Raw genomic sequence first — 12,036 nt, 5'->3', positions numbered from 1 at the left:
GAGTGTGCCAGGCCAGTTCATTTACAACACAAACAGTGCCCACGTGCTACAGAGGCAAGTGTGCTTATGAAGTGGTTATTGGGCCACACGACATTTCCATGACTTATACCTCAAGCTCCACAACCCTCTTGTACTCCAGGAACCAAATGGGATTCCAGTGACTCTCCTCCTCCCCAGGCTGAAGTTGGCCTCTCTGTATTTTGGGGAGGGTGGGGGGAAGGTCAGCATGTTCTTATTAAGGACACAGGACATTCATTCCATGGAATGGCTGGACCGTAGCTCATTTAACTAGTCATTCATTGATGGACATTTTTATTGCCAATCTTATGCCATAAGAATGACACAATGATTTTTTTTAAAGTAATGAGCTTTTTTTCCCCTTTTTGTCATTTACCTTTTAAATTTACATACAGTAAAGAAAAATTCACTCTTTTTGGTGTTTAATCCTATGAATTTAGACAAATGCATATGCTTGGGTAACCACCAATGCAACCAAAATATAGAATAGTTCCATCACCCTTGATTTTTTAATTCTTTGTTTCTTTACAACAAAAAATTTAAAAATCTGAGTTCCTGAAAAAGTTCAACAGAATTGACATATAACTCAGCAATTCCACTTCTAGGTTTACACCTGAAAGAATTAAAAACATATACCCATGAGGGCCGCCCAAGTGGCTCACTTAGTTAAGAGCTCCCTCAAGAGTGTGAGCTCTGAGGGCCGGCCGAGTGGCGCGTTGGTTAAGAACTGGCTTGGGATGCCAGAGGGCCCCAGCTCGGATCCCACATATGAGGGCCAGTGACACTGCCCTCTACAGCTAAGATGCTGAACAACAGCTTGACCTGGAACTAGGCTGCAATCTCCTGATGCAGTGGGCTGCCATAAGCTACCATGTGTAGCGGGCAGCCAGCGTGAGCGGCCAGCAGCCACAGTGAGTGGCCGTCTAGAAGCCGGCGACTGATCTGCCTCACCCGGGAAGAGTGCAATGATGGTGCCAGCTTGGGCCAGTGAAGCAACATCCTCCACAACTAGACTGAAGAACAAAACAACAGCAACTTGTCTGTTCCCCTTCCCCTGATTCCCCAGTGCTGTTCCAATTCCCCAATAAAATCTTTTAAAAAAAAAGTGTGAGCAAAAAAGTGTGAGCTCTGAGCAACAGCGGTTCAATGCCCGGCCCGAGCCTGTCCTGAGCTGAGTTGCCACTGAGCTGCCAACAGGTGGCAGGATGGCTCAGCTAAAAAGAAAAAGAAAAACATATGCCTGTGTAAAAACTTGTACACAGACGTTCATAATAGCACTGTGAGAATAGTCAAACAGTGGAAAAAATTCAAATGTTCATCAACAGGTTAATGGATAAGCAAATTGTAATACACCCATACAACAGGATATTATTCAGCCATAAAAACAAATGAAGTACTGATACATGATGCAAGGTGGATGAACTGCAAACATATTTTTCTAAGTGAAAGAGCCAAGCACTTTTCTAAGTGAAAAGGGCAAATGTTGTACGACTCCACTTACATGAAATACCCAGAAAATTCATAGTGACAGAAACAGATTGGTGGTTGTCAGATAGGTAAGGTGAAGGAGGCAGGAACTGCTTAATGGGTATGGAGTTTATTTGGGGGTGATAAATATGTTTTGGAACTAGATGAATGTGGTGGTTCCCCAACATTGTGAATGCACTGTCACTGATCTGTTCACTTTAAAATGGTTAATTTTATGTTGAATTTTACCTCAATAAAAATAAAAATTTTCATCCAGGTAATAGTTTAGGGATACTTGGACTAGACTAGACCAAGCGTTGAATAATATTAATGTGCTAAACAACTTACAGTTTACAAAGTGCTTTCACGTACCTGATGAGTAGGTAGGTATCATTATTCCAGTTTTACAGATAAGGAAATTACAGGCAAAAAATAAATAAAAAATACAACCAGAAAGTTGCAGAGTTGGGACACCCAGACCAGCCCCTGATTCTTTTTTTTTTTTTTTGCTGAGCCATCCTGCCACCTGTTGGCAGCTCAGCTTGGCCCAGGAATCGAACCGCTGTTGCTCAGAGCTCTCACTCTTGAGTGAGCTCTTAATCACCAGCCCCTGATTCTATATGCAGCATTGCTTCCACTGGAGTAGGGTGAATGGGGGTCTTCTAGTATGATAGGAAAGCTGTAGCAGGCCGGCCGAGTGGTGTGATGGTTAAGAACTGACTTGGGACGCCAGAGGGCCCTGGTTCAGATCCCTCATATGAGGGCCAGTGACACTGCCCTCTACAGCTAAGATGCTGAACAACAGCTCGACCTGGAGTTGGGCAGCTGTGAGTCACCGGCTATGGTGTAGGCTACAGCCCCTGCTGCAGTGGGCTGCCATGGGCTACCGTGTGTAGCCAGCAGCCAGCGTGAGCGGCCATCCAGAAGCCGGCGACTGATCTACCTCGCCCGGGAAGAGCGCAATGATGGTGCCAACTTGGGCCAGTGAAGCAACAACCTCCACAACTAGACTGAAGAACAAAAGGACAGCAACTTGTCTGTTCCCCTTCCCCCAATTCCCCAATAAAAATCTTAAAAAAAGGAAAGCTGTAGCATTTTTACCAAGTGGCACTGATCTTGCAGGAAAGAGAGAATACTGGCTGGAGGCCTTGAGTTCAGGGAAATAGACGAACGGACAGAGGGAGAGGCAGAAGAGAGGAGAAAGAAATCAGCGAGTAGAGGACCCCAGCATCAGCAAGCTGAATGAAACCACGACAGTGTGGGACGATAGGCAAACCTACTGCCTTGCATGGGGATGGAGTGGGACTCCTCAGCAGGAAGGAGGCTTTGAGCTATGACAAGCACTCCCCATTAGGAAATTCCAAATTAGGACCTTTGCCACCCCACTGACCTGATGCGGGGCTGCTCCACAGCTCCCCTCCTGCAGCCCTCTCATTTTCCCTCCTCTCTGAGGTGTCATTTTTCCCACTTGGGAGGGACCAAAGACAAAACAAAAACTGAACAGCATCTTTTTCAGCACAACCTTTCGCCCCTGATCCCCAACATCGGATTTGGGAGAATGCCATAGGGAACACCCTTGATCTTGTCTCTTTTTCCTAGCCTTCCTCCTCCACCCTTGGCTTCTCCCAGAAAGAGAATAATCCCCAGCAATCAGCTTTCCCTGACGAAAACATCCCTCTCAAGTATTATGCAGCACAGTTTAACTCCTCTTTATTCCTAACACCTCCATTCCAGAGTAGGACGTTGGCTTGACTTCAAATAAGTAAAAGCCCCTCGAAGTTTTTTTCCCCAAAATAAAAGCACCTTCTTCACCTTCAAATGAATTTTTCCTCCACCCCTACCTCAACAATAACAAAAATTAAAAATTAAAATATACTGCTTGCCTAAATACTTTGGGACTCCTTTTGGTCACCAACATTTCAGAAATATTGGTGCCAGGTCACAAAGCATGTAACATTTATGACACTAAACCTTACTATTTTCAAAGCATTTTTTTTTTTAAGATTTTATTGGGGAGTTGGGGGAAGGGGAACAGGCAAGTTGCTGTCCTTTTGTTCTTCAGTCTAGTTGTGGAGGACATTGCTTCACTGGCCCATGTTGGAATTATCATTACACTTTTCCTGGGTGAGACAGGTGGGTCGCTGGCCACTGGACGGCCACTCACAGTGGCTCTTGGCCGCTCACGCTGGCTGCCAGTCACTCACAGTAGCTTATGGCAGCCCACTGCAGCAGAGGCTGCAACCTACGCCGTCGCCAGTGACTCATGGCAGCCCAGCTCCAGGTCGAGCTGTTGTTCACCATCTTAGCTGTGGAGGGCACAGCATCACTGGCCCTCACGTGGGATCTGAACTGGGGCCCTGCTGCTCAGAGCTGGCGTCCCAAGCCAACTCTTAACCAACGTGCCACTCGCCCCGCCCTCAAAGCATTTTTATGAGCTCCATCTCCCTGCTCTGCTAAGGCTGCTTAAATGAGGGGCCCCAGATAATGTGCAAGGAGAAGCTGCTTTTCATTTCCCTGTATTTGTTGCTGTGGAAAGAGGAAGAACTCAGCAAAATCCAGAGTGATGTTTGCCATGTCTAATTGTAGTCCCAGCTACCAGAATGTTAACTTGTGGTTCCAGGGAGGTATTTTCCAAATCATCATAAAAAGTGCATATATCTTTTCATTTGCCTTTCCCTCAAATAGGTCCAAACATTCTTCTCCCAAACTCAAAAGGGAGAATTTCAGTTATTTTCTACTCTTTTGGTAATGAGGACAAGGTCAGTTTGTCTTTTTCCTTTAGGGAAAGAATCTGTGTCCTTGTTGTGACAGCTAGAGAAAGCGGAATAAAAAGATGTGTTTTTCCAGAATGAGTGTGGAAAGAACGTTTTGGCTACCATGTCGGCCACTGTTTATTCATTCACTTGACAAACTTTTTCTGAGCAGTTGCTATGAGCCTGGCACTAGCCTAGCCATTGGGGCCACAGAGATGAGTAAGACATGAGCTCTACCCTCCAGAAGTGCACAGTATGGTTAAGACCTAGACAAAGCAAAAGAACATTCCTTTGTGATATGACAAGAGTGGTGAGAATGAGGAAGTCATGTATACAATGCTTTCTCTAACCTGGATGGATTGGGAGGTGGTCAGGGATGGCTTGGGAGAGCAGTGCTGATGTTGGTGACTTAATACCAATCACGGTTATCTTTCTTGGAATGAATAAATGGAGGACATGAGAAGTTTGGGCTGCAGCCTGAGATTAGCTGAAGGCCACTCACTTTGCAATTCTGAGCAGGCCATGAGAAGGCTCACATATGAAATTCCCTCTGGGCCTCTCGGTCTGAGATTCTAGGGTATTTCATTGCCTTTAGGACAAAGGAGGTCGGCCTTTAGACAGCGATCAGGAGACCAACATGTCCCCTGGAGAGTTCCCGGTTCTAATGTCCCTGAGCCAATAAATCCCTGGGTGCCTTGAGGAAAGCTCCTTAAGCATGGGCAACTGCCTCAGCTTCCTGTTTGGAAAAGAAGTGATAAGCAGGGAGACTTCCTCTCCAGGGGCTAAAAGGCTTGGGAATTGGGCTGCTGTGTTGGTTGGGCCTCGTCTCAGTGTGAGTCGCGTGTTGTTGAATATGCCTAAAATGCCAGTGTGAAGAATGACTGTGGAAGGATAGAGGTGCATGGAGATAAAAGTTACACAGTGTCCTCATTTACATTGAGGGAAAAGGCAAAACGATACCCATACGGAGGTCCGTTCTTAAGATGAAAATTAAACCACATATTAAAAAGAAAACATACAAAATGTAGACACAGATTGATACAGAAGTTAACTCTTTCCATCGGTTAAAGAAAACAGTTTTCAAAATTGTACCAAGCTACGAGACACCTAACAATAAGAAAACTGAAATCGGCATCAATCTTACAAGTGGTCAAGATTTCTTTGTAATAATAGCTAAACCCCATTCCAGGTAGATGGGGGTCTGATAAGTGTCTTAGCCCTTGTAATCACCCTTATTCTTCATGGTCAGCTTTAAAAAAGTTATACATTATCTCCCTCCTCACAGCTAATGCTGTGAGGTACATGCTATGATTCTCATTTTACTGATAGATGTGGAAACTTGAGGTATAGAAAAGTTAAGTGACTTGCCTAGCCACAAAGTATTTGCGATGACTAAGGCATGCGCTCTACTCTCTAAGACCATAAGTGACAGACCAGGAATTGGATCCCATGTCCCATTGGCTCCAGAGCCTATGCCATTAACCATTAGAGCAGGGGGTTTTCATCCGGGGGTGATTTTGTCCCCCAAGGGGACACTTGGCAATGTTAGGAGTCATTTTTGGTTGTCACATCTAAATAGGTACCTTCCTCCCACAAGCCAGGGGTGAGGATAGGAACAGACAGAAACCAGAGGAAAAAAAGAGAATAGAGTGGGCAACACCAGGCAAGTTCCCCAGATGGGGACCATCAATGTGGGGGCAGAACCCACGAGACCTACTCAGACGAAAGATTAGAGGTTACGAATGCATCAAAGGAGAGCTTCCCTGTTAGGCCTGGGAGGAGAGCATTTGGAGACATTTCACTGAAGGATAAATAGCGCTGACCCAGACCACCTGTTTAGCAGCGTCTCCTGTTAGGTCCCATCAAGCACCTTATGCTCCAACAATACTGTGGAGGTGAGACAGCATTGTGTTAAGAATGGAGACTTCACAGTCAGCTTTTGGGTTTTAAATCTTGGCTCCTTCCCTTTCCTTGTGAGAGTTTGGGCAAATTACTACACCTCCCTAAGTCTCAGTATCGCCACATATGAAATGGGAATGAGGAATTAAAAATAGCCCTGAGCAACAGGGTCGCCAGTTCGATTTGCGGCCCCAGCTGAGCTGCGGCTGAACTGCCAACAGGTGGCAGGATGGCTCAGCTAAAAAAAAAAAAAAAAAAATAGTTCCTTTCTCACAGGGTTGTATGAAAGTCAAATTAGAGACTGCATTTCAGCCCAGAGCTTAGCCCCAGAGTAAGTTGTCAATAATATTGGCTGTCAATGATAACAAACCCAAGGGACAAAGGTCACCTGTTATTTCTATCTGCCATCTTCCCCTTCATCTTCACCCATTCCCCCCTCAAGGACTGAAGCCATTTATTCTGATAACCTTCAGGACACCTTTCTTGTTCTCTCCTCTAAACTCTCATAGCACTATACCTGGACTTCCCTTTTATTTAATATAACAAGCACTTATAGTACTCACTATATGCCTGCAGATCGTGCTAAGTGTTTTTAAAATATTAATTCATTTATTCCTCACAACAACCTTTTGGGGGAGGTATTCATGTCATTCCCATTTTACAGATGGAAAAACAGGCAAAGAGTTAAGTAGCATGCCCAAGAGAGTTAAGTACTAAGTGGCAGAGCTGGTGTCTGAACCCAGACTGTCCACACTCAACCATTAAGCCTCTTTCATGCCCCTAAAAATGATGGATCTTGGATTTATTTATTTTTATTTATTTATTTATTTATTTATTTTTTTGTAATCTTTACTCATTTCTCCCTGGATACCCATAGGGCTCCTTGGGAACAGGACCTGTGTGACTCACTCAGTATATACTTATTAACTGATTAAAATCACATTATTAATTGATGCAAATTCATCCAACCTCAGAAGGCTCTACCTGGGACCCAAGTAGGAAAGGAAATGCACTTACTCCAGAGGCTCAGGTGGGCTCAGGGTGGGGAGGATGCAGGAACTGCCCTCTAACCTGAAAGGCAGCAGTAGGAGGACGGGCTCAGTGGAACATGGAAAGTGATGTTACCTGTTAGCCTAAACAGACCTCAGCCAATAAGATAGGACTAATGAAAGCATCTCTACTCTAAAACCAAAACCAGGATGAGTAAGGTTAATCATGGGGGAACTCCACACTGTTCTGTTTGGTTTGCACTGTGCTTTGCAGTGAAGTTTAGTTATGAATCAAACTGCCTACATGTGGGGACTCAACTACATGTGTATAAAACAGGAGGGAGAGAACTGCCCTCCAAAATAGGAGAAAATGAGAGGCGGCCAGCAAAAAACTAGGGCTCTAAGGAACATGAAAAGAGAAAGCTATCCTGCAGCTCTTCCTGGCTCAAGCCATGGCAGCTCAGTATTTAAAAACTACAGCATGAGGGGAAAGGTGAGAAGACTAGAGGGTAGGTAATGTCAGCTCACAAGGTGGCTGGTGAAAGGGTGCTGAGGCTGAACTCCAAGCCAGCCAAACACTGACTGGTCAGGCTGCTGGTCCTGCCTCTGCTTCCAACCACCTACGTGGCTTTGGGAAGGGCTCTCCAACTTTAAAGGTCTCGGTTTTCTTTTTTTTCTTTTTTTTTTTTTTTTAAAGATTTTTATTGGGGAATTGGGGGGGTGGGAACAGTGCTGGGGAATTGGGGAAAGGGGAACAGACAAGTTGCTGTCGTTTTGTTCTTCAATCTAGTTGTGGAGGACGTTGCTTCACTGGCCCAAGTTGGCACCATCATTGCGCTCTTCTCTGGCGAGGCAGATCAGTCGCCGGCTTCTGGACGGCCGCTCACTGCGGCTGCTGGCCGCTCACGCTGGCTGCTGGCTACACACGGTAGCCCATGGCAATCCACTGCCACAGGGACTGCAGCCCACGCCGTCGCCGGCGACTCACGGCAGCCCAGCTCCAGGTTGAGCTGTTGTTCAGCATCTTAGCTGTGGAGGGCAGTGTCACTGGCCCTCATATGTGGGATCCGAACCGGGGCCCTCTGGCATCCCAAGCGAGTTCTTAACCATTGCGCCACTCGGCCGGCCCAAGGTCTCGGTTTTCTTGTCTACAAAATCAGTAAGTTAGAATGCGGAAGGATTTTTGTTTTGGTTGTTGGTATTTCTTCTTCTTTTTTAAATTGAGGTAACAGTCACATAACAAACTTAGTCATTGTAAAGTGTACAATCCAATGGTATTAAGTACATTCGCAATGTTGTGTAACCACCACCTCTATCAAGTTCCAAAACATTTTGTCACTCCCCCCTACCCCCCCAAAAAAAATTCCTCTGTACCTATTAAGCTGTCAGCCTCCCTGCCCCATCTCCCTGCAGCACTTGGCAACCGTCAATTTGCTTTCTCCTGCTATGGATTTACCTATTCTACATATTTCATATGAAAGGAATCATATACCTTGTGGCCTTTTGGGTCTGGTTTTTTTTCAGTTTCATCTATATTACAGTATGTATCAATCCTTCATCTTTTTTATGGCTGAATAATATTCTGCTATAAAGTACAGTGTGATTTGCTCCAACATTATGATCCCCTTTCCTTTTCAAACATCTGTTAACAAACACATAACGAGCAGCAATTAAACACAATGTAGGTGCTAAGGGGGAAATGGTGGAGAAACACGTACCCCTTGCTTCTTTTTTTAAAATACACTTTTTAACTGAAGTATAACAAGTGTTCACAAAGTGAATACAACTATTAACTTTAACCCAGGTCAACAAAAAGAATATTACATGTACCCCATTCTTATCCCATCATTAACCTCCCCCTAATTCTCTATTTCTCAAGGGAACCCCACCATTCTGACTTCAAACACTACACATTGGTTTTTCCTGTTCTTGAACTTCATATAAAAGAAAACACAAAGTGTCTACTTTTTCACATCTGGCTTCTTTCATTCAATGTTATGTTTCTGAGACTCACATACATCGTTGCATGTAGTTGCAGTGCATTCATTCTCATTGTTGTACCGTGTTATTTATATCACAATTTACCCATCCATTCTATGGTTGATGAGCACTTGGGTAGTTTTATCATTGTGCCATTATAACAGCGTTGCTCTGAACAATCTAGTCTGTTTTTTAATAAGCTGCTGTACACATATGCCTAGGACTGGAATTATTTGAGTCATATATTCATCTTTACTAAATACTGACACAGAATTTTCCAAAATGGTCAGACCACTTTACATTCAAACCCTTCGCTTCTAAGGCAGTCCTTCCAAAGCACGGGGCTGGTACCCAAGGCTATACTAATGGTACATGAGAGGATTTTAGGACATGCACAGCTGGGGGGTTGGGAGGTGGGGAGCAAAATAAATATTGGGTTGTCGGAAAAGTCCTGACATTTTTGCAACGAAAAACATAGAGAAAATACATCATGACTTTTCTGACAACCCAATAACATCAAGTCCCAAAGTGAGAAAATTATTGTTCTTTCGACGCTCTTTAAACCCTTTGGATTACATCAAAGTGAAGTCTCATGTGATGCTAGGATGTTGCTAACCACGTTCTCATCCTCTCTTTTTTCTCCCTCCCTCCCCCCTTCCCTACCCTCTCCCTCCCTCACATTCTCCCTTTTTAACAAAAAGACTCAAGAGTTTCAGCAGGCAATTGTACCTAGTTGACACTTAATAACATTTTGTTTTAATGTATTCATTTTAATGATTTTCTATTTGTAGTAAGTTATAAGGGTTTTCCATTTACGTTAACATTTTCTTCAAATAATTCACTTGTTTTTTAAAAAGTTAGTCAGCTTAAAGAAAATAGTAAATAATATGCACGTGGTATGCAGATTAAACAAACTAAGTTGGTGATGGAATGACTGATGTTTGGAAAATACCCATTTAGAGTCTGCAATTTGTCACATTTACTGTAAGGACACTGTGATTTTTATCTGTTTGATGAGCTTGCTCCCAAATACCATGCTTACCAGTGAGCACTTGGTTTCACAAATCGACAGAAAACAAATTTTAAATTTGTCCCAATTCTCCCAATTTGGGAAGAGAGGCCACAATGGAAGCCCACAGACCATCCCAAAGGTTTTCAGGACACCAATACCTTGATGTGCCTGACCCATTTGGCTTATTAACAGACTAAAATTAATTCCATATCATGCAGAAGTCAGAAGGCTCTACCTGAGGCCGAAATAGGAAAGAGGTCCTTTTAAAGAACCGGCAGAAACAGTAATCCACACAGGTTAACAAAACACGAGTTGCAAATATGGAAACAAGTATCTAGCTCCCCACGTGGGTTAGTCCTTCTAAGGTTGGGGCGACAATTAGAAACAAAGTGTTGCTTTCTCAAGTATCCAGCTACTCACAAGCCATAACAGGAACTTGCCCCCTCATAAAAGGAGCGGAAGGACCCAACAGAGACGTTTACACGCGGAGGGTCCCTAAATAGAGGCGAGGTTGTGGCTCTCTCCCGCCCCGGCTCCGGCCCTGGCCCCGCCCCGGCCGGCGAGGCCCCGCCCCTTCCTGTCCCGCCCCCCGCATGCCCGGCCTCCTTTGCTTCTCGGTGTTCCCGGCGGCTGCAGCGTGCACTGAAGATGGCGGCCGTGGCGGGAAGGTTGCTCCGGTCTTCGGTGAGTGGCTGCCGTTTGGGAACCGGCACGGAGACACTGTGGTGGCTCAGAGAACGTGCTTCCCAGACAGAACCCCACTCCGTTACGGTCTGGGGCACTTTCGCCCTCGGAGGGTGTCAGCTAGTAAAGGACCTAGAGGCCTCCTGCATGGAAGGTTCCTGGCGCCTGCGCAGAACCGCCCTCCCGGCCCCCACATTACGGTCCCGTCCGCTAATCCCTCCTTGGTTCTGGCCCTGAATGCGGGCTACCTGTTTCTGGTCCCGGTTCTGTAAAAGACTATGACCTTGGGAAGTGACTTCGCCTTTCCGAATCTCAGTTCACTTTGGTCACCTTAAGATAGAAAAAAAGGATGCCTACATCAGGCTGTGAGCATCCACTAAATGCTGCATGGAAACCAAAGTGCCAAAGTAACCAAAAGGCTAAAATGCAAAAGGCACTTTTCTCCTCCCACCCCGCCAGGCCTGTCCCAGTGCTTTCCTCATGGTGGGTTTCATCGCAGGCTCTTCTTCCTGAGTCATGCTGGACACGAAAGTTGAGCAAACATTTTCCTTGAGCCCTTTCCAAACTTTTCTAGAGGCTGAACTTTGCTCTACTTGTTTGCTTGTCTGTGGGTCTTCTAGAAGGGCCTTGTCTTTTCTAAGGAAAACCTTGACATCGTAGACTGCTCAGCAGATTGTCCTGGCAAAAGGCATAAGTACATACATGGGGCCTGGCCAACTCCCCCTGGTTTTTGAACCGTCTGTGTTGGTCTTAAGAGTATGGAGTCTTTATGGTCTTACAATTCCTCTCCGCCTTGCAGTCTTTTTAAATTAATATATTTTTAAATAAAAATTATGTATTTAAGATCTACAACATGATGATTTGACATATACCTTGTGAAATAATTACTACAGTCAAACTAATTCATCTCTTCACATAGTTACCTTTGTGTGTGTGATGAGTGTACCTGAAATCTACTCTCTTAGCATATTCCCAGTGTTCAATACAGTATTATTATTTTTGTTTGTTTGTTTTGTTTTTGTTTTTAGCTGAGCCATCCTACTACCTGTTGGCAGCTCAGCGGCTGCTCAGCTCGGGCCAGGACTCGAACCGCTGTTGCTCAGATCTCAAACTCTTGAGTGAGCTCTTAACCAACTGAGCCACTCGGCCAGCCCCCAATACAGTATTATTATTATTATTTTAAGATTTTATTGGGGAATTGGGGGAGGGAAACAGCGTTGGGGAATTGGGGAAG

General features: G+C 44.8%; 1 protein-coding gene across 1 annotated transcript in view; it reads left to right on the top strand.

The window, feature by feature from the left end:
* The first annotated feature begins 10,709 nt into the window (after window positions 1-10,709).
* PRDX3 (peroxiredoxin 3) overlaps window positions 10,710-12,036 on the top strand; it is an 8,715-nt gene continuing 7,388 nt past the window's right edge. Inside the window, exon 1 of the mRNA XM_019642903.1 lies at window positions 10,710-10,802. Within this exon, the coding sequence (XP_019498448.1) occupies window positions 10,767-10,802 (36 nt within the window). The 5' untranslated portion in view covers window positions 10,710-10,766. The remainder of the gene's footprint in view (window positions 10,803-12,036) is intronic.

This window comes from Hipposideros armiger, unplaced genomic scaffold (assembly GCF_001890085.2).
Source record: "Hipposideros armiger isolate ML-2016 unplaced genomic scaffold, ASM189008v1 scaffold_74, whole genome shotgun sequence".
Classification (NCBI taxonomy): Eukaryota; Metazoa; Chordata; class Mammalia; order Chiroptera; family Hipposideridae; genus Hipposideros; species Hipposideros armiger.
The sequence above is the reverse complement of the archived record's forward strand: the minus strand, read 5'-3'. Positions and strand labels throughout refer to the sequence as shown.